This window comes from Astatotilapia calliptera, chromosome 20, assembly GCF_964374335.1.
Source record: "Astatotilapia calliptera chromosome 20, fAstCal68.1, whole genome shotgun sequence".
NCBI classification, from domain to species: domain Eukaryota; kingdom Metazoa; phylum Chordata; class Actinopteri; order Cichliformes; family Cichlidae; genus Astatotilapia; species Astatotilapia calliptera.
The window spans coordinates 14218151-14245615 of record NC_137441.1 but is presented as its reverse complement, the minus strand read 5'-3'; the positions used below and the strand labels follow the sequence as shown (position 1 = coordinate 14245615).

At 39.5% G+C, this 27465-nt stretch overlaps 3 protein-coding genes across 6 annotated transcripts; 2 read left to right on the top strand and 1 right to left on the bottom strand.

The window, feature by feature from the left end:
* Positions 1-102: 102 nt before the first annotated feature.
* On the bottom strand, positions 103-7656 carry LOC113013166 (ceramide synthase 5-like). 2 transcript variants are annotated; one of them, XM_026153854.2, is made up of 11 exons: positions 7533-7656; positions 7113-7269; positions 5194-5296; positions 4860-4990; positions 4326-4383; positions 4146-4196; positions 3913-4005; positions 1787-1915; positions 1367-1473; positions 1081-1237; positions 103-721 (listed from the first exon to the last, which is right to left on the bottom strand). In XM_026153854.2, exons 2-11 carry the CDS (start codon positions 7169-7171, stop codon positions 584-586), a joined length of 1026 nt encoding a protein of 341 aa, XP_026009639.2. In that variant the 5' UTR covers positions 7172-7269; positions 7533-7656; the 3' UTR covers positions 103-583. The 2 variants fall into 2 exon arrangements, with proteins under 2 accessions (XP_026009639.2, XP_026009638.2); XM_026153853.2 differs by lacking the exon at positions 7533-7656 and having other exon boundaries at positions 7113-7507.
* A 1552-nt stretch (positions 7657-9208) lies between these two features.
* slmapb (sarcolemma associated protein b) lies at positions 9209-17242 on the top strand. Of its 3 annotated transcripts, XM_026153850.2 has the most exons (10): positions 9209-9349; positions 9660-9719; positions 11557-11685; positions 11810-11884; positions 11982-12284; positions 12605-12875; positions 13042-13213; positions 15097-15231; positions 16058-16145; positions 16545-17242. In XM_026153850.2, the coding sequence occupies exons 2-9, from the start codon at positions 9668-9670 to the stop codon at positions 16139-16141; spliced, it is 1221 nt and encodes a 406-aa protein (XP_026009635.1). In that variant the 5' UTR covers positions 9209-9349; positions 9660-9667; the 3' UTR covers positions 16142-16145; positions 16545-17242. The 3 variants fall into 3 exon arrangements, with proteins under 3 accessions (XP_026009635.1, XP_026009636.1, XP_026009637.1); XM_026153851.2 differs by lacking the exon at positions 16058-16145; XM_026153852.2 differs by lacking the exon at positions 9660-9719 and having other exon boundaries at positions 9224-9349.
* A 1748-nt stretch (positions 17243-18990) lies between these two features.
* On the top strand, positions 18991-27460 carry abhd6b (abhydrolase domain containing 6, acylglycerol lipase b). The gene is made up of 9 exons (XM_026154855.2): positions 18991-21876; positions 22091-22222; positions 23670-23826; positions 24158-24271; positions 24369-24501; positions 25964-26121; positions 26306-26360; positions 26440-26540; positions 27079-27460. The coding sequence occupies exons 2-9, from the start codon at positions 22098-22100 to the stop codon at positions 27256-27258; spliced, it is 1023 nt and encodes a 340-aa protein (XP_026010640.1). The 5' UTR covers positions 18991-21876; positions 22091-22097; the 3' UTR covers positions 27259-27460.
* The last annotated feature ends 5 nt before the right edge of the window (positions 27461-27465 follow it).

Sequence of the window (27465 nt, the reverse complement as noted above, 5' to 3'; positions counted from 1 at the left end):
TATGAAATAAGGCAATGTGTGAAGACAGTTTTCACAGTCAAGACAGTAGTTTTCGTTCTACACTCATTACAGTATAAAGAATGAAAGAAAATCACCACTGGATTTGATGCAAATGTTTTATTACGAAATCTTTGGTTTTTTTGAATCAGGACATCTTTGGCATTTGGAATTGTATTCTAAAGCCTAACTCAGTAAGGCAAATGACGTGATTTCTTCTTTCATTAGTCAAACATTTTACCAAGTTTCAAAATAGAAATTATTGACATGTACATATGCAGCAGTAGCCGTGTGAGCAGTCATCCATTTGGTGCTGTTTAGTGTAACTTTAAGAACACACACACACACACACACAAACACACGTTGCTGTCCACTCCTGTAAGCAACAGCAGATGTAAACTTCACACTATAAAAGTCTGTATGCCAAAACTGGAGTTCCTCTGTTCAGGTCCTCCCTCTGTTTGAAAAACACATTTTTCTGAGTGGGCAACAGTTCTTCTCAGAAGGTCACAGTGACACGGTGGGTTTCACAGGCACGCTGGTGAATGAAGGCCACACTTGAAATAAAATATCCCCTCTTTGGTACTCAGTGGTCATGAGCTTCTCCATTAAGGTTACTGGTGCGACTGTTTCCCTTGAGGGTTTGGTTCCGGCTTGGGTCTGTACTGCTACAAATCTCCTCTTCTGAGCTGCTCTCTACGTCACTGCGATCGTCTTTCGCCACCTGTAAAAGCAGTATTAGTTTAACTACTAGTTATGAATCATGGCTTAAAAACTGAACCTTATGCTAGCTCCAATGTGAGACTATAAGTACCCTAATGAATTTGAGCTGATGTTAAGCGAGTAATGTTTACCATGGTCACATCATTGCTAATGTTATCTGATTAGCATGATAGAAAAACTGAGATACTGAGGGATCTTGGTGCTAGATTAAATGTGGCTGTATTACAAACAATAGCACAGTTTAGCCTTAGTATCATATACTGAAATTGACAAAATGTGACAGGATACAAGAGGGGAGGGAAACCCAGCTGCCTTGGTTAAATGTGAAAATCAATTTCCACAACCGATCCCAAAACTAACCTTTCCCCTGAAAATGGCTTTGATGGCAATGCCCATGATGAGGTAGAACCAGATAATGTGAAGGCACTGCAGGACCAGCAGCAACCCATTCAACAGCCACCAGGCCCGATAAGGCCCGGCAATCTCCCAGCTCTCAACCAGAACACTGTGAATAATCCTACAACAAAAACATGCAGATTTTTAGCAGATGTATCTGTATATAACAGTTAAGAAAATAGTAATAAACAGGTGAGAAGATAAGAGTTTTACAATAAATATAAGGAAGAAAGCTCTTGTTTTTCCTCACCAGAAGGGAAAGATGACAAGTCGACAGATGAAAAAGCTTATGCTGAAGAAGACAAAGAGGCCATCACATAGCCTCTGGTACTTGGCATAGTTTGCCATCTTGGCTGCCTTAGGAATAAATAATACATTAGGGATTAATAATAATAACAATAACAATAATAATAATAATAACAACAATAAGAATGATAAGAATAAAACCCACTGTTGTAATATACACCAGTGTCACACTGTTACTGTAATGTCAATGCGTTGTTTCTCTGTAAAACTGGTAGTACAAGTATCTCACATCACAGCTTCTGTGTTCCTAGCTGTGTTTACATACATGTTGGATACCTACACGGGCAGCCTTGCTGAGTTAAGCCAAGAGCCCTCTTTACCAGGATCATGTCTAACATCTAAAAATCTAAAAGATTTACTTTACCTCGAGGAAGATGTCAGATGCATCATGCACACACATGACCATACTGCCAGCTCTTATCATGTTGTTACCATAGGAGAAAGTGATGAGAAGTATGGTAGCCAGATGGTGGACAAGCATAATCACGAAATCCTGCCATCAGAAAAACAAATGTAGGTAACAAAAGAAAGGTAATGAGGTAGAGAAGACGTTCATGTTACTGGCACATTAAATAATAGCATATTAACTTGATATTATGGACGCAAGAATGCAGTTTATCATACAAAGTGAAAATACTGGAATGGCAGCGTAGGGCGTAGAGTTACATGTATTTGAACAGTCATGTGTATTTGAACCTGAAGTTTTGATGAAACTGATGGTTCAAAAAGCCAACATTTGGCCCACTTTTAAACAGTGCAGAGAATCAGAAGTGAAACATGAGTTCACACGATGGTGTAAAAGCAAATCACTATGTGAATCTGAGGATGAATTAGCTTGTAATTCAAGTTGTTTAGCTTTTCTGTTGAGTTCTCACTCTGCTCATGTAGGCATTACTATTGTCCATTTTTAGTGTTATGTGCACACATCTGTAGCTAATGAGAATATATGCAGAGTCTATAAAGTTCAGTTTGTCATTTTTAGTTTGTTTTTACATAACGATAGATGTTAAACTTCCACCTACTCCCTATCAGGCTTAAAACATTTGTTTAGACTGTCACAAATTTGTGTTTGTCTGATACCAACCTCACTGATGTAGCTCATTTTTGTACTTTATTTTGAACAAAAACAAATTAAATAAACCATTCATCTATTTAACACACTCCAGCTATTCATACAACCAAGCATGTCTTTGGACAGTGGAAGGAAATCGTGTACGTACAGTATTGTAAATCCATGCATGTGTTCTCTGTGCCTGCAAACTCCACACATAAAGGCCCTAACTGGCTAGCAAGGTCCAAGCCCAGAACCATATTGCTTTGAGGCACCATGCCTAATCCAATTATTTCTTCTTCTTCTGTCAGTCACTACAGTGGATCATCTCTCATCCTTTCCCATCTTGCCCTTTCCTTTGTACCGCCTGTCACACCAACCCTCTCCTTCTCTACATTCATAAGCCTTCTCTGTGATCGCTCCCTATTTCTATTCCCTGGCAGCTCCATTTTTAATATCCTTTGTCTAATATAACTGTTATCCCTAACCTGCAACTGCAACCAATTTCAAAATTTAGCAATGCCACACAACTACATTTACCACTTTAAATCCATAAAGTGGGAACACATGTTCCAGATTTGTTGATTAGAACCTGCTTAGGTGGTAACAGGAGGAATCTCTTATTTAAACCTCTTATTTAAACCTTTGACATCTAGAATCTTGTGTTCTTTAATTATTCACTTTTAGTGTGCGGTCTTACCATGCCATGATCTAAAAAGCGTTCTTAAAAAGTTTTCACTACAAAGGCTGGATTCCTTCAAGTCTGACAAAGGAAGAGCTCCAAATCATTTGGCATAAAGCAATCACCTGTAAGGAAAATCCTTTACAAGTGGCACAGAATAAAAACAGCTTTTAGCATATGAAGCTCATCCCAAATCTAAAGCGTGGCACTGGAAGTATTATAGTACTACAGCTTTGCAGTTATTAATTGCTCTTTAAATTCTGCATCCTATTGTGCTTAAAGAAAATGGAAATGCCCACGAGCTGAGGTGGACCTGGAAGGTGCCCTTTTAAAGGGCAAAAGGATCCTCAGCACACAAATGCATCAAATGGGTAGTTTACAAAGAAGAAATAGAGGGTTATGGAACGGCCCACAGTCAGGAAGAAAAATGAAGCTCCCTGAAATGTTGCAGGCAGATTTGAAATAGGCTGTAATTTTCTTTGTGGTTGTGTTCAAGCGTTTACATCTGTAGACACAGTTTAAAACAAGATCAAATGGTGGCCTGCCCAAACACATGAAAAACAAGCCAATTTCCATGTGATCTACTTATTTTTGAATGTATACTTTATTTCCCTTTTAGCCAGAGCACATAATCAAGATACAATCCTACACGCTTCCTTTAAGAAAAAAAAAAAAAGGATTTGGCTTTGATACAAAAGGCAATGTGCATTTATTGAGGCAATTAATAGTTAGTTAGGCCGGTTGTTGTTGGACTCACCTTTCTTTTAATGTCTATGAACTGGGAAAACATCAGAGACCAATAAAAAGCCAGCTCTACAAGATAGTAGCTGTGCTGTTCAGGACTCAGTGGCTTTGGGAGAGAGTGAAAGAAACACACCTTTGATAAATATGTAGCAATACCAACTGACCTGTTAACATTATGGTGGTAAACAGAGTCTCCTTATAATAAAAGTAATCAAATATAATGCGTAAGCAGAAAAAAATATTAACCTGAAAAGGGTAGTTCTGCCAACACTCTCTGGTATCCCACATCCACGATGTCTGAAGGAAACAGATTACAAAAACATGCATTATACTGTTGCAGGTTCACCTATTACGAGCCAACGATAAGAACCGCTTCCGTGAACCGTAATAGTATTGCAGAGGGAAAAAAGTACATTTTAAACTTACCGACCACAGATGGTTGATGCCATAAATAAAAATCGCCAGGTAAAAAGTGAAACGCCACCTGAAAGGAAAGAGAAGAATAGAAAGACGAATTTAGCATACACTGGAGGCACTTACATACATAAGCACACTCCCAGTGATCATTTTAACATTTACTAAGTAGCACTTAGACTGGCATCTGTAAGGTTTCAAAACCAAAATACTTGGCCTATTTACATTTTTACTTGATGAGTGTATCAAAAGTGATCACCAAGATGGTTAAAATACATTTTTAAGAGATATTTTCACTAAATATTATGGCAACCCATCTAGAAAATTCTTGTGAACAACTACTGTCTGCAAAGTATTAAGCTAAGTCCTCAAGCAGATGCTGACAGGCACATTGGATTAATTCTCTGGGGACCGTGGATGCCTGCGCAGCATTTCAAAACAATTTATATGACAGGAGCTTATATGCACGTGCATGGGCTAGCGCTGTTAAATCCCCTCAATTGTTTGTACATTACAAAGCAGAAACCCCTGTAGAAACCTACGTACATGCTCTCACAGAACTTTTTCTGTGTGCTGGGCCTGTCCTGGTTCCGACGGACGCGAAACCATCTCTGTATTTTCCGTACATCCCAGTCCAGCTGCTTGGAGAGTCCCTCCAGTTGCCTTTCATCTGGACTCTAAAGAGGACAAACATAAAATAACTCTCCACTCCTTGTAAAACCACAAAACCAATAGGTATGCCTGTCACATGACAATAGGTATTGACTGAACATATCATTATGACTGTGGCGGTGTGTTCCAGTGCAATAACATCATGTTGCTGCTGCAGTGTGTACAGGGACGTGTAATAGACTACAGAACAAACACGGGCTTTATGTACCGCTTTGGACTGATACAGCCTCTCCAGGATAGCATTGGGCTGAGCTTGCCGAGGCACTCCCGCTTGAATCTGAAGTATGTGGGCACAGGGCTTGGCCACTAGCCTGTATACACACAGACAGAGGGGCAAAAAGAAGAGGGTGGGGAAGCAGAAGTGTATGGTATTAGAAGAGAAATTCACACAGGGAGAGACTTAGAGAGAGTTGTTTAGTGTCTCCAAGAAAAGCAAAACAAAACAGAGGGTTATCCAACATTTGCTAGGAGATTCCACCATTTACATGAGCTGTGGAGCTTTCACAGTTTGCCCACAGAGTTACGCCTTGCATACATTTGTTTAAGACGAAGGAAGCATAACAGAAGCTATAGGGGGAGACACAAGGAAATGCTGAAATGAAGGGATCCTGAGGAATGTTGCACCTAGCTTAAACAAAGTTCGTCATGTGAGAGTATGGGACGCAGAGTATGGGAATGATACTCTGCCTACCAAAATGCTAATTTGTGTCACGGGATCATCTGGTTGACTCGACCGGTGTTTATTAAATTCATCACACATCAGCCTAAAAACACCCAACATATCTAGAACAGTTTTCACAACACGGAAAAAAGAAGAAAAAAAAACTCTGAATGAATAGCAGCACAGAGTAGACAGGGCTGTCCCTGAATGCTCAATTTCAGACAGTTTCCATGAACCAAAACTAAGCTGAAAAACATGACTTTTAGTGCAGTCGTGAGGTTTGGACAGAGGAAAACCTTGTTTAAAAATCACATAACGTGCAATGCCATTCCCTTAAATGTAATTCTCTCATTCCAGAGTATGCCAGAGGAGTCATTTTAATATACCTCCTACGTAAAGACGTCCTTACCTGCACAGATTCTTTAATTAACCAGATTCTCTCATCGGAAATGTTACTTGAAAGATTGTAGTTAGCCAGCAAATCAGGTTTTTTTTGCTCAGTTTGAAAATCCCGTTTGTCAAGGAGGGTGACTCATGTAAGGCTTCTCTAACTGGCTCAAATGTAATTGGGGCCATAAACTGCAGCTTCCAGGACTGAACAGTGACGCCAGTGCATGAGTGCTTTGAAAAACGGGCAAAGTTCATCGGAGTGCACCGCACAAAAACTCTAAAACTAAAGTGTCAAAACAATGCTTCACGAAGCAACGAGTAGCATCAGTTTGTGTACCTTCATCTTTTATATACAGTCTATGAATGAGATTGAAGGTATAATTAATATTAAGGTACCATACCAGCTCCAGCTCTTCAGCTTTGTTATGCAAAAGCAATAAACCAGATCTAGATTAGGAACCAGTACGAGGAGTGATTTGGTTGGAAAGGCGTATCTGTTTTGACTGCCTGGATCAGGACTGGAAGTAGTGACTCAGAATCACAGAGCTACTGAAGAGAACCACTGTTTATTGGCATAATATTGGTACAGAATAGTGTCCATCGCTAGACATTTTATTCAAACAGGAAAACAGGAAGTGAAAGAGCTAGTGAGCAAATCAGAAAGAATGTATGATCTGCATCCCCCTCCCTCCAAAAAAACAAAACAAAAAAAAAACTTGTTTCTGTTTCTCATCAGCAGTGTCATCACCTCACAACAATGCAAACACAGTAAAATATAAAACTGCCACAGAAGCCAATAAAAATTCTTGCATTCTTACGTATTCTTGTTAAAAAAAAAGAGATCTATAATTATCTGTCACAAGAAAAGCCACGTGACAGGATTTTTGTTAACATAGTAGGTCCACAGAGAGTTGCTAGTCTCCAGAGAGAGTGACTCATATATTAAAGTTCATGTAGCAACATTTGTATGGTGCCGTTTGGTGTAATCTTTTCTTTGTAAGTAAAAGTTCTCGAAGCCCAATCATACCGGTGCAGAACAAACTATCGCTACACAGACACACAAAAATCTATTTTACCTTTCAAACAGCAGTCTCAGAAAGTAAACTACGGCAGCCAGAGGGAAGGCATACAGCATGTTCCAGAGTCTGGGGTACTCCACGCCAGGTGGTGGATGCTCCAAGTCCGCCCAAGTGACATTTTCAGGAAGCCAAAACCTTTCACTCCAAATCCAGGCTGAGATAAAGGAAGTCATCGGGGAGAAGCAAAACACAGCAGATCAGCAGCAGCAAATGAGGTAACTGAGAGAAAAAACTACCGTACATGTAGTAGTAGCTCAGGCTAGCTAAAGAAAAACTTAGCAGTCATTCCTCCCTCCTTCTTCCTCTCCCTGCTGTTGTAATAGCAGAACTAAGTTATCTAAGCATCTCTTCTGGTTCACTCCTATGACTAAACTCCACAGACACGTAACAACTATGACTCTCCGAGGTAACACCCACCTCAATTATTATTCACAAAAGTGCTTCCACTGGTTCCGTGCTGCTCGCCGTAACGTCGTGCCTATTGTAGGAGGAGTCAAAGGCAGCTGACGATAACACGGAGTCGGTTACGCCTCCAATTAGCGGCAAACGTTATTCATTAGCTAATGCTAGGTTAACCATTAAAACTAACTTACTTAGTAGGTTAAAACTAACTTACTAACAGTGGTTAAACGTTCTTACATGGTGGAGTGATTATGTTGGTAAGTTGTAGCAGTTAAAAGGGTTTTTAGCCACATTTAATGCCTCAATTTTAAGTAAACGGGGATAAATGATAGCCGTTTGTAATGCTATCTAAATAACCTAGCTAGAGAGAGAGATGTGCATGCATACACACACATACATATATATATATATATATATATATATATATATATATATATATATATATATATATATATAATTATATATATATATATATATATAATTATATATATATATATATATATAATTATATATATATATATATATAAAATTATATATATATATATATATATATATATATATATATATATACATACACATATAAAGGTAAGGTAAGGTAAGGTAACTTACACCGCAAGTCTGAACTTAATGTTTGACATGCTGGTTGAAGTTGAGACATTGATCTAAGATGATGACAACATTTCTAGCAAATTCTTTTGGGTCATTTGTTAGTTTCTCAAGATGGGAAGTGACGCTGTTAGAAAGATGATGAGGACCAAAATGAGACCTACAACTGTTAGTTATCAGCATGGCCAAGGGATAACAAATCTACCCTAGTCAAAAACATATTTCGCCTTTTCCTGCATAAATGGATTAAGTTGGTGTTGCATTTGCTAACTAATTCTCAGTAAAACATTAAGCTTGCATTGATCTTGGAAACCTGTTGCATTATGTTGTTACTGGAACAAGGCTTGTACAGCCTCAAAGAAGAAGATGAGCTGATGTGTGAAAGATTAGTCAAATAAGGTCTTCGTACCCTGTCTGTGTTACTTTATGTTTAAATGGAAACAAACACCCTTCACCCTTTTATACCTCCCACTGTAACCCCTCCTATTTCTGTCTTGGGATTGTTTTGATTGTTTTTACCTCTCTCACCATAATTTTAAAGCCTACTGAAGAGGCTAACACACAGTCCAATAAAGTAAGAAATCACTATAAGATACATAAATTATCCCTAAAGATTATACATGTAAAATTACACCTTTAGAGTCCGGTGTATATCTAACCCTAAAAGCCAGTAATTGGTATAAAGTGAAAACCCAGTGAAATACAGGACAAAACAAGAGAGGAAGTGAATGCAAGAAACACACTCCTACGCTGGCAGTCCCTATTCACTGCCATCCTGTAGGTTTTTACATCAGTACCAACCAGCCAGAGAGCAGCTCAGCCCCCTGAACAAAACCTCTCTGTGTCAGTATGCAGCTGCAGCTTCCGAGATGCCCTACTTGGATACATGACCCAGTGTGGAGGGGCTGAGGACCTGAGCCACAAAAGAGGGGGGGATCAAATTTTTAAGGACGCCCATCTGACGCGTCTCTAGTGTAGCATTAGGATCATATTTAAGCTACTTTACTGTTTACTTTACCCTGTTTAATTTTTCCCCCTCACTGGCTTCAGCCCACCAATAGCAGGAAGGTCTGGTACAAAGTGTCTGTCATCACTGTCCACCCCCCTCAAGTTTGGACTGGTCCGTTTCGCATCTGAACAAACCTCATAGTTGGAGAAGAGTTCTTCATGTCAGGGACTGCTGTAGCCTCAGCACACTGATTACCGCAGCTCCTGGATAATCTAAGGTAATATTTTCCTGTTAAGTTTTATTCTTAACCCCTTCATTAATTATTTTACTGTAACATACTCCTAAAATCCTTCTTCCCTAGCAGCTCTCTGCACCTGTCTCTTCCAGTAGTATTTGTGTGTTCAAACATTTTTGTGTTTACAATTAAAAACATCTCAAATCTAACAGTGAGAAAAAGAACAAAAGATTTTGTCAGGTCTGTTTGGGGTCTTTTTAAGCAATATTAATTTCATTTAAAGCTTTCTTTCTTTATCTGTGCATGTGATATGTCTTGTTTTTTTTTTTGTTTTTTTGTTATGTTGTTATAGATAAGAAAATGGATGAGAAAGAGCTGAGTGATCCCTTGAATAACGTATCTGTGATTAAAGGTAAATATAGACACCACTGATTTGAAGTGAATGACTTTGCATTGTTTTGCTCCTCTAATGGCTCCTACCTGACACAGCACATCTCGCTAACTGAGTGTGGAAAGGGGGGTGGAAAACCCTGAGTCACACTTAAAATGAGTGTCTGGCCCTGTAAGGACAGCTGGATGGCTTTTAGAGCTTACAGTGCTGTAGATGGCCTTGTTTTAGAGGCTAGTGTCTCCTGTGTCAACAGCTTATTAGAAGATGGAGTCTCTTTGCACAGAGGGCATGTCAGCTGACTGATGTGTGTTAGCTATGACATTTAGGGTGACTAATAAGAATAGAATGCAAAGGACAGCGCAATGATGGCGCAATATAGCGAATATGAAAATCGACGGGGACATTCATAGGAAAAAGTGCAAGTACGTTGGTGACTGAATAAATTTTGCATGATGAATGAATTTGTAATGCTTCACTGCACAATATATAGGGAGCACAAAGCAAACAGTGTCCTCACAACAATAGTGTACCTCAGTAATTCAGAGAGATGAAGATATTTGAGATTCAGCTGCATAAAGAATATTTGTTAGCTGTAAAATGATCTCCCTTTATGATCAGCAGTTTAAAAGGAATACTGTAGACTTTCCGTGCGAGTGGTGCTAACCCCCTGATTCAGTTAAAGAATGCTGTCACATTCAATGAGAAGGAAACAGACAGCAGGCGAAGATGGGCCACGATGGGTCTAGCCTTCAGCACCGGAGCTAAAAAAAGACTTTCTCCTCAATTTTTTTCTTTCCTGTCGTCACTTGAGGCAGTGTGATGCTCAATATTCCCAACTAGTCTGCAAGGTATTTTTACACACAGACTAATTCCATTACTATGCTGTCAGGTGTCATTCTGTGACACTAAGACATTTTTGCCGTAATAACTAATCTCGCTAAAGATAACATGTTGCACCCTCATTTGAAATACCCTTTATTCCCTGTGCTGTCTTTGTAGAGCATTCATCTTTCACAGAAAGTGAATACAGATTGCATACTCACAGGGTGCCCACTCACTCGCATATGAAGGAACACACAATCACACTGTCCCCCCATGCTTTGTCTGGCACACAGCGGGGTGGTCATGTGCTCGAGTCAGAGGGTGTCACCAGCTCTCAGCCTTTGTTTCACACCGCTTCATTTTAGGGACACTTATCAATACCGCCTGCTAACATTTTTACAATCATGTGGATTTTCGTGTGATTATGTAGCCATGTTTGATGGATGTAGACACAGTTTTCACAATAAATATTGGATTTCAGGGCAGTTCAGGTTCTGGTGCGTCTCCATTTATGGTGCACATGCTTGACCTGTCCCCTGCCAAATGTTCGTTCTGGGATGAGGTCATCTCTTTTCCTAGCTGTGGTAGATTAGGGGCTCGAGATATTCACTAGGCATTTGCAAAGCACAAGTATTTGTGGAGCCTGTTTCCACCTCCAGGAAACACAACAGACCCTTGACAACGCTGGCAAGCCTATTACCTTTGTGAATTGTTTAGGTACTATTAATGAGTAATGTAGAATCGCTACAGACTCATATGTGACTGGGGTAATGGATAATTTGGAATGAAAAAAGTGTAGATAAGACACTTGTTTCTATTTCTGGGTTAGCAATTATTTTATGTAATAGGCCCATTTTGAATATCTTGGGAAATCATCTAGTATGTCAGTCCTGGTTAAATATTTGGGACTGCAGTAAAAGTAAAACTGTCAAACATTTCATTATTTTTGTAGTTTTATGGCAAATGTATGGAGCCTGTCCATGTTAAGATCATGATTCTTCTAACTGGGATCCCCATTTTTTTTCTTCTTCATTAGATGATCTGACCAAGGCAAAGATGGGCTCCTCTGGTGACTCTGAAAAAATCATTCAGCGCTTGACTGATGAACTTCGAGAGGCCAAGGACCTAGCTAACACAGAGAAACATAAATGCATGGAGCTACAAGGTGACACGCCACATCTCCAATGTTAAATAGGACCATCCACTCCATTTTCTATTGCATTCACACATGTGTGCATGCACCCAACACCAAATAAATGACATGACTTGTACAATTAAATGCTGTGTAGGTATCCTGGAGGAAGAGACAAAGGAGAAGAAAAAACAAGCTGATGATTCTGCCAAACAGATAAAACTTCTTGAAGGTACATCTATTTGTGGATTAGAAGCATATGCATAATATTAATCTTTTTTTAAAATTGACACTGTCTCTAATTCAAACACTGACTCCGGTTTGGACAGGTCAGCTGCGGCAGCTCCATGATGAGATGGCTGTTCTCAGAGAGCAGATAGACGTCTCCTCCAGCTCACACGATGAGCTACAAAGCGCACGTGATGAAGTGAAGTCGCTGAAACGTGCCCTGGAGGCAGCAGCTGCCGAGCGGGACCGTGACGTTGCTGCCGTCCAGTCTAACCTGGCGACTGTCTCCAATGATCTGGACAAATGGCGTCAAACGGCCAACAAGTACGAGCGTGAGATTGACAACCTGCAGCGTGACCTTCAGCAGCAGAGCAAGCAGTGGCAGAAAACTGCAGAAATACAAGGTACTACACGGTGCCCCTGGTAGTTATAAACGCATGAAATGGAGCATTTGCACTGAAAATAATTCTTACATGGAAATGAACTGTGTATTAATAAATCAAATAATATTACCATTCCTTGTCCAAGACATGAGGCCTACTCGCTCTCTATGTATTTTGTTTCTAACAAGCAGACTTCTCTTCATACTTGTACACTGGTGAATCAAAGTATAATTAAAAACATGTTTTTTGGTAGTTTTTGCTTTATCTGTAGGCAAATCAAGGACATACAATCTGTTAAAAAACAGCATTGTTACATAAACCTTGCTCGTTTCTTTTTACAGCCAGTGAACTTCAGTCCATGCAGGTGGAGTGTAATGGCCTTCACAAAGAATGTTCTGTTCTTCGATCTGAGAAACAGGATATCGTAAATAAGCACCAGAAGGAAAAAAGCAGTCTGCAGAGTGAATGTGCTTCCCTCAGGGCTGAGAATGAGGAACTCCTGAAGACTCACCAGAAAGACAAAAGCAACCTGCAGAGTGAATGTGCAGCACTGCGCACTGAGAAGGAGGCAGCCCTGCAGAAACAGCAGCAGCTGGAGAAGGACCTTGCCAGGTCGGTGCACTGATCTACATTACTGGGAGCTCTTACCCCCACCTTCGTGCTCCCTCTGTCTCATCTGTTTTAATCAGCACCCACGTGTTTTGATTTACACGATACTACATAATTTTTTTCTCTCATCTTTTACATATTGAACTCAGTTTTGTTTTGCTTCTGGTAGTTTGCGTGCCCAGAACACTGAGCTGAAAAATAGCCTTGGATCCCTTGAACAGACCTGGCAGGAGATGGAAAAGAGCCAGGTAGCCCTGCAGCTCCAGCACCAGCAGGATAGCACCACACTGCAAACCCAACTGGATGAGGCAGACAGCCGCAGCAAGGCTCTGCAAAGAGAGGTACGCCCCTCAAAAGTTGAGACATCAACCTTAGGTGTCCAGTATCTTAGTGGGTGTCATGCAGATGAATACTTCTATCTCAAATGTGAAAAGTGAACCCTCTCTGACCTGGATGGCTTTTAATACAGTCCTGCAACTGACAGGCCTTATAAGCACACACATGTTTTACTCATTAATGCTGTCCAAATTTGATTTGGACTTCAGTCCTGTTAGTTTTCACTTGAATTTTTGCATTTTAGTTTTTCTAGCTAAATGGTAGTGGTTCTGAATGTATATCTGTGGCAGAACTGATCCAGTTTAGAGGCTATTGGAAGACTGTAGCTGCTGCCAGTGTGCTGCTGACCGTGCTGCTTTAGAGGGCCAATGCTGACAAGCTGTTGCAGTATTTATGAAATTACTTTGGGACACTGTGGGAAAGGGGAGGTTTTGAAAGAAAGTCAAATTACACTCTTATTACAATAAATGGCAAGTTACCACAAAGCCTAGGAGAATTAGAAATACAAGGACAACGTATTATCAGGATAGTGGAATATAACTTTAGCAATATTACTTATTACATTTTAGATTTACATTTAACTTTTTTAGGCAATGTAAAGTCATAATTTCTGGAAAATTCCCAGTTCTCCCATTTTTTCAGTGATTTAAGTTTAAATATGAACACATCCTGGCTATGATAACACATTAGTCAAAACTTTTTATGTTGTTGCTTCGGTTTCATGGTCAAACTGCCATTTGACTAAAAATCAAGACTCAAGAACATGTACTTGTAATTGGTGCTCTGATATGACGCGCTTCTCAGTTTTGTGTGATTTAAAGTGAGCAAATTAAAATCACTTGATTTGTTTTTGGCATTATTAGCAGTTGCAATATCCAACAGAGTTACAAGAATCTGGTTTTTACTCAAATTATTAATGCAGGACAGTAAAATCAATGTGGAACTCAAATAACTTTGAGCAAACTAAGACTGAAGTGTCTTGAAGAAACCTTTTAATGCTTTCATTTTATTTAATCTCATGTAACATAATTTAAAGAAATTTGCTGTTAACAACCAATTTACAAAAGAAGTACTGCAAATTGTTGCCATTCAGGACATTTATAGCTGTATGAGACGGGCAGCTGTTCTCAAAGTCGTCTACTCAAGGTACTTTATTGTATTTCTTCTCATCATCTAAGATTGCGCAGAAATACCTCATGATGGGATGATGAGGACAACTGCACTATTTTAGAAAACTCACATTCTCCCATGACTAAAAGTGTCTCTGAGTGATCATTGCTGAGAATTTAGAGCTTTCTATTTTGAGACGATGTTGGCGTCATCTAGGTCAGAACAAAGTCACATCCACCACAGTTGAATGGTGAAGCCATCACGGAGCCTTAATGACTTTCTCTGAAGCCTTTAAGACACTTGTGTCAATAAATCTATGACTCTTACTGACATTATAAAGAAAGTCCATGCTTCTTCCCAAAAAAACAACAACAACGAAAAAAGATCCCACCCAGATAGTTCACAGGTTGCTGCGTGCTGTCCAGGGGCAATACCTACTCTAGGTTTGTATGGGGATCACTGGCTGCTGTCAGTTAATGAGGAGTGGCAGTGCTAAGTAGTAGAAAGCATAGTTGGGTCATCTTTGACACAATGAATGAATGAGGGGGGGAAGGAGGGAATAATGTTGTCCCTTATATAAGGACTGCACCTCACCCTAATTAGCTCATGTATAGAAAATTCAGCAGTTAAGCACTGCAGGAAAGACTGGTTTATCTTGTAAATGGCAACAGAAACTGTTCCTCAAAAGCATTACACAATACCATCAAACTAAAAACTTTAAATTAATCTAAACTGATGAGTGTATATTTGAATTAAATGTTTAATTTGCTTCGTGCAGTACGAGGAGGCTAGGACGGAGCTGTCAGACCTCAAGGAAAAATACGAGAAGATTGAGCAGGAAAAACAATTGGTTACAGATGAACTCGAGGCATGCAGAGCCAACATGGAGGAACTGCAAGGAAAAGGGACAAAGGTGAGTACTCATCTATCAAACGCACAGCAAAAACAGGAAGGCATTTTACCCTAATATATGAATGGCATCGTGTATAATGATATATAACAGGTTTAAAAAATAATATATTGAGTGTGGAAACAATCATCTGCACTTTTATTTTCAGGGGCAATAACTTCTTTAGCAGTTTCTGTTTTGGGGGGGGCATGGGCTTCATTTCCAATGTTCCCCTTTTGTTCAGCATCTGTTTGCGCAGCATCTCCAGATATAAAAGATGAATCTTATTGTAAGATTCACAAATATTATCTCTTTTTTTATTTTAGCACATATGCTCCCCTCTAGTCATCCAGTGTCTATTAGTGTTGCTTTTATGGGCCATTCACACATATGGATTCAAAAAGCTGTGCCAGACGGCTGCTATTTGGTAGCTAAGCTGAGGTGAGAGCACCATGCAACTGTATCACTTCCATTTCAGATAATGGACTTAAATGCCAGGCATACCTGACAGCTTAAATCTTCAGCAAATACAAAAAGGTGGGAAAAAAACTCAGCAAACAACAGGAGATAAACATGACCGTGTATAGTAACACTGATATGTAGGATGTCAACTCTGTACTAAACACAACACACACCGGACACACAACTACGGATTTATGAGGCCATAAAGGTCCAGCTCCTTTGTATCTGTATGTGTGAACTAACAATGACACACTGACAGCCGTGTGTGACTGAGATTTGTATAAATACTAGTTACAGGCGTAGAGAACTGACTGAGGGATCTAATAATAAACCAACCAAAGTATGTCCCATTGCAGTTGATTACTATAATATCCCTTCCCTTCTGTAGACATCCCTATTGCTGCCTGTTCAAGCCATAGTCATCGGCCTTATCCTGGCTTTGCTGTATTGGTGCTTCGGCGCATTGTGGTAGCAAGGTACACATTACTCCTGTCAAGTTGGCCTACATCTTTTCATCCTCATCAGTGTCTCTTAGACCATTGCATGATTTAATCAGGTTTTCCTCATTCCCGAGAATGCCTTCCTCAGGGGAAAATCCCCCAGGAAAAAAAAAAAATTCTTCAGAAATCTAACCTCTCTAATCATACAGCTTCAACATCTGACATCTGTTTGTCCTGCCTGGATGGCTAATGCTTAACAACTGTTTCTCACAGTTGGTGTTTGATAATGCTTATCTTTATCTGCAAGCGCTGTTTGTATTTGTGCACTGCCTTGATCTCAGTGGCTCCCTCTGTCAAAGCTTTGGTGATCCAAAATGGGTGCATGTTTATTCGCTGTTGCTCAACTTTCTATTTCTGTGTTGCCACTTATTCCAGAAACTGTGGATGATCTGGGGGCCTGTGGTTGCTGTGGCTCTGACAGCTGTGACTGCTGCCGTGCTCTTCAGGACCTGAGGGCGACTCATTCATGCATACACACGCACCCACCCACCCACCCACCCACCCACACACACACACAAGGGAATCCATATTTGTCTTCAGGTGTCAGAACTTGCCCTCCTTATCATATCTGCACTATTAACTCGGAGGGCTCATATTTAACTGTTTAATTTTTAAGATGCTCTATTTTAGATGGCAGAGAAGTTAATAAAAGAATGTGATTTTTGTGTGCAAAGTAAGTTTGTACGTCCGTTATTTACAGGAAGTCTAGTCAAGTTTACAGTTTTGATTGGGAATATGGATGAATGTAAAAAATAAATAAATATGCCACAAACTCAACTAATTATTAGTATTTATGATAATGTTTTAGGTGGATCACTTGAGCTCTAAATGTAGCACTTCTATGTAATTGTCATAATAATGGAGATTGTCACAATAACACCCCCTAATGGAGTGTGTAATGAAAGCCATAGATGGGTAACTGCATTAGTGATGGGAACTGCAAAGAGATCTGTTGGTGTAACTGTTATCTATGTGAAAATAGATAGCGTTTCAGACAGAATTGAGCTGAGCAGGAGTTTATCTTGTTTGTTTTTTCTCAACAGAGAACCATTAAAGAAAATTGCAGAAACATACATTTAGATCCATTTTCTTCATTTATGTGGCCGTTGTCTAGACTGCAGTTGTACTTATCTGTACTTATCTGTATTTAGTTTCTGCTTTGCTTTTTTCTGTTTTTGTTTGTTTGTTTTGTTTAACTTTTCATTTCAGTTTTATGATCATGAATGCTAAATTAACTTAAGGGGCAGGGTTGCTGAAATTATTGCATGCATGGGGAAACCTAAAATGTATAATTAAACACATAGAGTCATTTCATTAGGCACACCTGTTCACCTGCTCGCTAACACAGTTATATCATTAGCCAATCATGTGGCAGCAGCTCAGTGTGTTTAGGCAAGTAGGCATAGTTAAGATTACACGCTCAATTTCAAACCAAGCATATGAATGGCACAAAATGAGCTGCAGAGAAAATGCCTTGTTGAAGTCAGAGGGTAAGAGGGCAACCAGCTGTTACATCTAAGGTATGCAGAAGAACATCTTTGAATACACAACATGGTTAAAAAAAAAAAAAAAAAAAAAAAAAAAAAGGTAAATGGCCTGTATTTGTACAGCGCTTTACACATCCAGTCATCCACCCATTCACACACTGGTGATGGCAAGCTACATTGTAGCCACCCTGGGGCGCACTGACAGAGGCGAAGCTGCTGGACACTGGTGCCACTGGGCCCTCTGACCACCACAAGTAGGCAACAGGTGAAGTGTCTTGCCCAAGGACACAACGACCGACACTGTCCAAGCCAGGGCTCGAACCAGCAACCTTCCGATTACAAGGCGAACTCCCAACTCTTGAGCCACAATTGCCCATATCAAACTTTGAAAAAGAGGAAATGCTACTGTTAAGAAACAGTAAATTTGAGGTCATCCTGATCATTCCTGCAGTTGCACTAATGGGTGTGTGTTTGTTATTACAAATTGGAGTCTGTTGTATATTTATGATTTAAACCGCTCCAGCACCGTTAACATCTAAAGCATCCTCTAATCTCTCAATTCACATGGGTCCATCAAAACTGAACAGAAGAAAATTGGAAGAAGTCTATTCAGACATGAGGTCAGAATTGACATAACTAACGTGAATGGATGGATGGACAGAGATGAAAGCATCAATCCACCGTGTCTTGTACAAGTAGTTGAGATTGGTGGTAGTGGTGTAATAGCTCATTATTTAAACTACAAACTACCTGAATATTGTTGTTGGCCACCACTTGATTACCACACTGTACCCATCTTCTGATGGTTGCCTGTAGCAAGGTAACATGCCATGTCACAAAGCTCAGATCATGTCAAACTTGTTTCTTGAACATTGCGATGAGTTCACTGTACTCAATTTTGTACTCAAATATGGACCATAATCTCTGACTAATATTTACAGAACCTTGTTGAATCTATGCAACAGGGAATTCATTCTGAAGACAGTAGAGGGTGGCTTCTGTTTCTCCTAAATAACCATTATCTTCATCCATCCGTTCATTCATCCATTGTCTTCATGTAGACAAATTGCCGGAGGTCATATCTTTTCTGTAGCATTTTAGAATATTGATATCGCTCCTGTCATCCAGGAAGGGTTAAGTTTGGTCTCATATCTGCTGTTTTTCCCTCCCTTTTCTATCACACTATGTGTTGCAGTTGACATTTAAAGAAAATGGTTAATGCTGAGAGTAATGTTTTGTTAGGTAAAAGGTGTGTATCACCTGAAAAGCATGTGCTGTTGTAAAGTCAACATGTAGACAGGCCTTGTTGACCTTGTATAGAAGGTAAACCTGCAATTTACCTTCTATTTGCATAGAGGCGTAGAGTGGCAGACGAGACTGATCAGCTTGAACGTCATCCTGTTTTTCAACAAGCAAAGCAAAAGCTGGTATCAATGTGGGAATTAAGACAAAAATCCTTGTACATAGGTCATCTCATTTATAACTAGTCCTGCATTGTATAGGCTGTCATGATCATAGGATTAAATGGATTAGACAATCCTGGAAAACAGGACAAACTATGCCTGATTCTCCCAGAGCTAATAGATTTCACTTTTTTCACTTCTTTTTTTGAAAAACATTTATGTTTTTGTTTGTTTTTTTCTTTTAAATTAGAGTTTCAGCTTATTCGCCACTTTTTGGCAAAATATACCTGGTGATGTCAACAGGATTATCTCTGCTTCAACTGAACACTACATAGCTGCAACACAGGTTGTGTCATAAACTGTATTTAAAGGGTTAATCCTTTACGGCTAAGGGCATTTCCAAACATATAGTCAGTTTGCTCTGATATGAATCAGATGCAGAGTGGGGGAACTTGTTGTATTTCTCATCAGTTTCATTTCCTTTGAAAGAGGGAGGGGGAAATGTAAGCCAAAGTACATGTAAGAAAACCGCGGGAGAACCTTCACTCTGCTCTTTAGTTAGATGTGTCTATCGTAGAAATGATAAACACAGAAGGCTCAAATGAAGGTGTGATGCTAGTCCAGGTGAGACCATTGATTCTGTTGAGTTTAATTCCTCCACATCCTAGAATGCAAAGTTGGAGCACATCAGGGTTAAACAAGGTTGCCACCACAAACAAACTGTTCCAGAAATTGTGACCAGATGGACCTTCAGCATCAGAGTACAGACCTTGCAGTCTCTGCTGCTTTGATTTTGACTTTTTCTTTTTTTTTTCCTTCCAACTTTATTGAATTGTATCATGGAAGCGTGACACAAAACCATACAAGCAGAAAATGTACGCAAAAGATACTCTTCTAAAATAGTCAGACAACCCCATTAGTTATTTTCTTCCAATGAATAATTTTACGATTTCTAGTAGTTGTTTATTTTCCATGAAGAAATGTTACTGATCACTTCTGAACTGAGGCTCAAATGAAGGGATTCTTGGTCTTTTAAGCTCCTTCACTAATCGATCCATGCCTGTGTGGTTGTCTTTCTGCTGGGAGACAAACACTCACTGCAGCAACTCCCTTAAAGCAACCCAAACACTCACAGTTACTCTTTAAGGATGAGGCCGAGTGTTTCTCAACACGATCCTATTGGCAAATTTAAAATTTCACAATGAGGTCGTTGTTCCCAGCAAAACAGCTGACCTGTGTGAATGTGTCATCGTGACACGTTTTTGTGTCGCTACATTGCTTTTCTTTTTTTTTGTTCTGCCAGCTTTGCTCCACCAAGTATTCCTCTCAGGACATAATACGACGGCTAACGTGATGTAGTCAAAGCGAGCAGACTGGGAGCATCCCCTCCATCCTATATACACTCAAATATGAGAATCATTCCCATGCAAGGCGAGCCCCTCTGCAGCATTGCCGTGTCCATTTGTTCTGCTCTACTTTGCATGTAGGTCATCTGTAGTGGACCAGAGATGCAGCAGAGTGGCATCTGTGAACTTCAGCCTTTTTACTCTGTAATCCTTGTTTTGTATTGGGTTCAGTTTAAATTTTGACATCGTTTGTGAATAACCACAATGATTAAACCAGTTTACTAAAATCACAGTATAATGAACAGCTCGGGCGTTTTTAGCAGATCTCAGAAGCTGAACGTCACTTTCCCAACAGCAGTTATCAGCTGTTTATTTAACAGTTGTCAGTACTGTGTGCTTTACAGACCTTTAGACTCTGATTGGACTGATGCACACAAGGTGATAAACAGAAAAACACTGCTGATTAATTCTAAATCAGAATCACACCCAGTGTTACTTTGCAAAGTTTAGTTGAGCAGATTTAATCTAGTTGAAAATAACTGGAAAATGTAGTTTTAATTTTTAGGGTTATGATTTATTTTTCTGCTTCATGTTTTTATCTGTATATATTTTTGACACATCTCTATGCATTGGATAAATATAGAAAAATAAATATAGAAATGTACACAGCACTGGGGGAAGTCTGATGAGTCAGCATCAATGCAGTAGGGCAGCATGTCTGCAAAGATGTGATATTCTGTCGCTCACATCTGCAAATGAAATCTGTATCCAATTCCCTAAAAGCCTCAATCCCCACTGAACTGGAAGTGACGACATCTTAAAGTTAGGTCCTCACGACACCCTGTGCAAAGGACCCTTGAAACTTTACCACACACTGCAGGAAACAGTCTGCCTCTATAATGACACCCAGTGGTTAGTTTTAGCCTTAAGCTTCAGCTTGTAATTTGATGTGGCTGTTTGGACTGGCCTTCCTCAGCCTCCACTCTCAGACTAACCGTGTCAGTAAAAAATAGTGAGTGCCACTGCATCTGACCAAACGAGGCACCTTTTATGAAAGTGCACATTTATTTCTGGGATTCGTCCCAGATGGAAGTAAGACAGGTCTGTCATACACACTAAAAAAATTTTTTTTCAGTATTTAAAGTCTGATTCAGAACCCCAATTTATCTTGTCTGCACAAAGCTTGGCCTGTGTTCACTTTAAATGATCGACCCAATGATGGAGTGGCCTATTTTACCCCGACGATGAGAATCAATGAGTTTATTCAGAGCAGGCATAATCTGAAACGAATAACTGCCCTCTGCAACAGGCGCTTTTCATTTTAGAAATATTAGTTAACCACTGATACTTTCTGCACATAAAAATAGCAGAAATAAATGTTGTAGAGTGTGCATGCTGTGCACCTATTTAACAAAATCACTTTTGATGCTCCCGCCTGAGATAGAAGAAAGGAGGGGAAATCATCTCAAAGGTAAGTTTTTACAGTTTTTTTTAGCATGTGTGTTTTGTTATAGAAGCGCGCTTTAGTTATTTTACAGCTTGTATCATGTTATTTTGTGCACATGCACATCCTAAAGACATCCCTTTATTTATAGTCTTAACTAAATATGGAAATTATGTGGAATTTATTTAACAGATTTCTCCCCAGAAGGACAATGCGTGAGTTTGTGTTCATTTATTTTCAGTTGAGCCATGGCAGCTGATCTGGATGTGGTGAACCTGTGTATTATTGCTGGAGGAACACTGGCTATTCCCATCCTGGCCTTTCTGGCTTCCTTTCTTCTCTGGCCCTCTGCATTAATTAAAGTGTATTACTGGTAATGTAGATGACTTTCTTGTGCTGTGCTTCAATTTATATTTTATACTATTCTATGATATATTTTTATGTGTCAGTCAGAATGTTTGGTTTGGAATGCTAACTTAATCCAGGATGAGGTTTAATCACATTATTGATGTTTCTATCTGATTGAATCTATGATTTACACTCAACAGCCACTTTGTTAGGTACACCTTGCTAGTACTGGGCTGGACCCCCTTTTTGCCTTTAGAACTGCCTTGATTCTTTGTGGCATAGATTTAACATGATGCTGGAAACATCCTTGAAAGATTTTGGTCCATATTGACATGATGGCATCACATAGTTACAGCAGATTTGCTGGCTTCCATTACCCCACTCACTGGGGCTCTATTGGACTGGGATGTGGGGACTGAGTCATTTGAGTATAGTGAACTCATTGTAATTGGAGCCTGATTCTAGCTTAGTGACATGGTGCATTATATTGAAGCTATAAGAAGATGAGTACACTGTGGCCATAAAGGGATAGTCATGGCAACAATACTCAAATAGGTAGCAATATTTAGAACAATGCTCAACTGGTACCAAGTGTGCCAAGAAAATATTCCCCACACCACTGCACAACTAGCAGCCTGAACTATTAGTACAAGGCAGGATGGATCCATGCTTTCATCTTGTTTATGCCAAATTCTGACCATACACTCTGAATGTCACATCAGAAATGGAGACTCATCAAAGTGGGCAATTTTCTATTGTCCAGTTTTGGTGAGCTTGTGTGATTTTTCTGTCCTTAGCTGACAGAAATGGCACTCAATGGGATCTTCTGCTGTTGTAGCCCATTTGCTTCAAGGTTTGGCCTGCTGAATGTTCAAAGATACTCTGGTTGAAACAAGTGGTTATTTTAGGGTTGTTGGTTTTTTTTTTTGCCTTCCTATTAGTTCAAAGCTGTCTGGCCATTCTCCTCTGACATCAACAGGAAATTTCCACCCAGACAAATGCTGCTCATTGGATAGTTTCTCTTTCTGACCATTCTCTCAAAGTCACTTAATCACCGTTCTGCTCCATTCTGATGTACGGTTTGAGCTTTCGCATCTCACCCTGTGATGGCTGATTAGATATTTGTGTTAATAAGCAGTTATACAAGTGTGCCTAACAAAGTGGTGTATGTACATATTGTATAGTGTACCTGGATTTTCTTTGCCCTTTCTTGTCATGCGCTTTGTGGTTTCTAATTTGGAAAGGTGCTCTAAAGATAATATTCATTTATCAATGACATTGTTGAAAACTGTGGCATTGGTTACCTAGCATACTTTGTTTAATGATATTTCTTGTGTCTTAGTTGCTGTGACTATCCAAGAAAAAGAATCTGCCTCATCATTAATCCTTTAAAGCATTTCAGCGAAGAAAGCCCAGATTTGAATTTGCATGTAAGTCTTTGTAGCTCAGATATGGTACCTGCTTGTTTTCAGGTACTGGAGGAGGACTCTGGGCCTGCAGGTGGGCTATGCGGATTGTGGTGGTTATCGCTTTTGTTACTCCTACAGAGGAAAGCCTGGAATGAGACCTTCGATCTTAATGCTGCATGGCTTCTCTGCTCACAAAGACACATGGCTCACTGTTGTCAAGGTTTGGCTGACACTAGACATCACATTTTACTTCCCAATAGCTCATGGGGCTAACACTCAGCTTAAAACTAGCTAACACTCAAACTTTTTGTCAAAGAAAGGCTGAATGTATGCTTTTAGTCAGACATTTATCCAGTAGAGTTATGCTCCATCAGTCACACGATCCAAGAGAAAGACTGGAATTTATTTCAATTTAAACATTAATTAGAAATGATTTCATAAATACATATTGTGCTGTTTATGAAATTCTTCTTAAAACACCCTTTCTTGGCTTGAATGCATTTCTCATATTAATGACATTAAGCGTTCTTTTTTGTCTTCTGCTGCTCCAGTATCTGCCAAAACATCTGCACATTATGTGTGTGGACATGCCTGGCCATGAGGGCACAACACGCACCAACATAGATGATTATTCCATTCAGGGGCAGGTCAAAAGAATCCATCAGGTACACCCAATAGATAGTTTTTAAAATATGTTGGTGTGTTTGTCAGGTGCCTAAATCATTCCAGTAAAACTCTGTTTTTGTCTTTTGTTCTTCTCAGTTTGTGGAAACCATCCGCTTAAACAGGAAACAGTTCCATCTGGTTGGAACCGGCATGGGGGGAAATGTAGCCGGGGTTTACGCAGCCTGCTATCCCTCAGAAATCTGTAGCATGACTCTCATCTGTCCAGATGGTCAGTCAGTGTGTTTGTGTGTCTGTGTATGCGTGAGCCCAATCGTACTATGCTGTGATGAAATCTGTCTGCTGTCAAGGTCACTTTGTGGGGTTCAGTTCTAATATGGTGAGAAAAAGGGAGTACGTTTTAGAGGGAAGACTTGTTTCGGCAATCAGTGCTTAGAGTTGTGGTAATTCTTTAGGAAATGAAAGTCAGTACACTGTCCTCTGAAGTCATGGAAACACACTTTTGTGTGTTCCTGTGTAAACCATCATCAATGAGCCCTTTGTGCTTTGTCCAAAGAGAGGCTGGATGCAGGAAAGAGTGAATATTTTAACTTTAAACAGGCACTCACATTTCTTAATAGACAGATAGAAAGAAATGAAGGAACTTACCAAAAAAACAGAAAAAGAAGTTAGATGTAGGAAGAGCTCCAACTAAGGACTTCACCTCTGTGATCAAATGGAAATAGAGTAGGGTCCTAAGATGTATAAGATGTAGAAACAGAAAATCCAAAGTTTTTAGAATCAGTGGGTTAACAAAATACAGTTAGTTTTATTCATTTTCTTGTTCAAAATAGAGGTAGTGTAATACCATACTATATTTTAAAAGTTTGACAAAATGGCTAATAAAATTAACATAATTCAACATCATAAAGACACATCCTGACATGCCAGATATATGTGGATTTAACTTAATGCTGTTTTCACAATTACTCAACACAAGTGAGTATGAACTTTAATGTAAGTTTATTTATTAAACACATTTCACTGTTAGCCGAATATGAACAATGCAATGTATGAAAAACCAAGATATTGACAACGTCAGTGTATTTACATGAGGGAGACTATTTAAAATGTACAAAGTGTTTCTTTTATGGTGGTTTTCCGTTTATCCTAAGGAGGAACGTGTGTGTGTGTGTGTGTGTGTGTGTGTGTGTGTGTGTGTGTGTGTGTGTGTGTGTGTGGGAAGGTGGGGGTGGGGGTGGGGGTGGATATGGGTCAGGCTAACCAGTAGTGCCACTGAGAAATGCTGTTCAACTGGTTGGCCAAGTGAGCACTCATTCTGCAGCATATGGGCTCTGAAAGTGTGAAGGTTGCTTAGTTTGTTACTTTTTTTTTCATGACAAAAAAATATGTTCAGCTAGACATAATATTTAATTACTAATATAAACCCTACATTCCACCTAAGACTGGATCTGTAATTGGACCCATTATGCAATTAATTTTCCCAGGGCGCAACATTAAATGATTGGGACTGGGTTTATTTTATGCCAAGACACGATAAAGACACTGTTTAGCAAAATATAAATCACATTATTGAACAGAGTAAAGGATAAGGTGCAGGAAAGCCACAATTTATTGTCCCCATATGAGGACGGGGGCTCTCTGGAGATTAAATAGTGCCTTTTTAATAGCAAACCGATTAATACAGAGCATGAAATTAACTTTGTGTCCAAAATCATCATTTTATTCTGCAGGAATAAGACATCCATGTGAGACCAAGTTTGACAATCATGTGCAGGACCTGGAACACAGCAATTACACCCTGAACATCCCGCTGATCCCCACTACACCCGAGGAGATGGAGGATATGTTCAAACTGTGCTCCCATGTTCGCTTTAAAATTCCTCAGCAGGTCAGGCCTTAATTTCAAGTATACATTTTTTTTGTTTTGTTTTATGCGCTAATAATTTGCAATCATGATGTAGACTATAAAAATAACAAATACAGAGTAGTAATCGTCTTACTGAATTGCTTTGTTATTCGAAGCTTGGCTTATTTTGTGAACTTTTTGTTAAAGCTACTTTTTCGCTGATTAGATCCTTCAAGGCCTGGTAGATGTCCGAGAGCCTCACAACACATTTTACCAAGAGGGTCAGTTCACTTTGTATTGAAATATTTCAGTATTTTCCAGTTTAGTGGAAAAATTCCAGTAAATTCTCTTTTTCTTTAGTTTTTATGGAGATTGTAGGTGAGAAATCAAGATACGCCTTACAGGACCACTTGCATCTAATAACCACACCTTTACAAGTGATATGGGGCAAACAAGACCAGGTAAACTAACACAATGACTCCAAGTACATAAATGATTACACAGCAGGTTTTGCGTCTAAACTAATCTGAAGATTCATATTCCAGGTGCACACGTGCTGTACACTGAAAGTGGTGGCTCAGGCTTTCTATTAAAGAGAAACTTTATAGAGCAGGGGTGTCAAACATAAAGCTCGGGTACCAGATTTGGGCTGAGAAAGACTTCAGTCTGGCCCACTGGACGGCTTTGGGAAATATGAAGGTCGTAAATTGAATTGCATTTTTATACGTTTTACAGCTTTGGCTACTGATAAAGACTTCCCCCATGGCCATTTATACTTCACCAAAGTAAATAGGTAACAAATTAAAAAAAAATGAAATAACAGAGAAGTTCCTTTTTCCCACTATTTTTCCTCTTCGATTAAATTCATAGATAAACTTCTTTACACTGACAAAAAGAAGAGTTTCACTGGTCCACACCACTTAAGATCAAAGTGAGCAGTGCAAAGTTAGTTTGGCATCCCTGTCATAGACATACTGGTAATCATCTGCATTTGCTCAGGTGGTGGATGTCTCTGGAGCGGCAGTGATTGCAGAGACCTTGTCTGAATGCAGAGTGGATCTGCTGGAGAACTGCGGACACTCTGTGGTGATGGAGAGGCCTTCTCGGACAGCCAGACTCATTCTGGAGTTCATCATCTTGCAGCAAAATGCCAGAAGTGGCACAAAGAAAGCCACCTGACCTAAAGACTTTTCATCGTTTCATGTTATTCTAATGCTCCAAGTGCTCCTGCTTTTGTATAGAAGATGCAGACACCTCACAAAAATGTACAATTAAGATAGTAAGAAATTATTGAAGGCTTCCTGCATTTCTTCAGTGTGAATGAATCACATTTCTGTTATAACACAAGCTGCATGACGATAATAAAACGACCATGCGTTTATGTGT

Excerpts from the sequence above, each read along its gene's own strand:
- LOC113013166 (XM_026153853.2), bottom strand. The coding sequence starts at position 7,288 with ATGACTTCCTTTATCTCAGCCTGGATTTGGAGTGAAAGGTTTTGGCTT. Across the intron at positions 1,916-3,912 it reads TCATAGACATTAAAAGAAAG|GATTTCGTGATTATGCTTGT; the intron begins GTGAGTCCAACA and ends TTCTGATGGCAG. Across the intron at positions 1,238-1,366 it reads CTTGTCATCTTTCCCTTCTG|GATTATTCACAGTGTTCTGG; the intron begins GTGAGGAAAAAC and ends TTTTTGTTGTAG.
- slmapb (XM_026153850.2), top strand. The coding sequence starts at position 9,668 with ATGGATGAGAAAGAGCTGAGTGATCCCTTGAATAACGTATCTGTGATT. Across the intron at positions 12,285-12,604 it reads GAAAACTGCAGAAATACAAG|CCAGTGAACTTCAGTCCATG; the intron begins GTACTACACGGT and ends TTCTTTTTACAG. Across the intron at positions 15,232-16,057 it reads TGCAAGGAAAAGGGACAAAG|ACATCCCTATTGCTGCCTGT; the intron begins GTGAGTACTCAT and ends TCCCTTCTGTAG.
- abhd6b (XM_026154855.2), top strand. The coding sequence starts at position 22,098 with ATGGCAGCTGATCTGGATGTGGTGAACCTGTGTATTATTGCTGGAGGA. Across the intron at positions 24,502-25,963 it reads GACTCTCATCTGTCCAGATG|GAATAAGACATCCATGTGAG; the intron begins GTCAGTCAGTGT and ends TTTATTCTGCAG. Across the intron at positions 26,541-27,078 it reads TATGGGGCAAACAAGACCAG|GTGGTGGATGTCTCTGGAGC; the intron begins GTAAACTAACAC and ends GCATTTGCTCAG.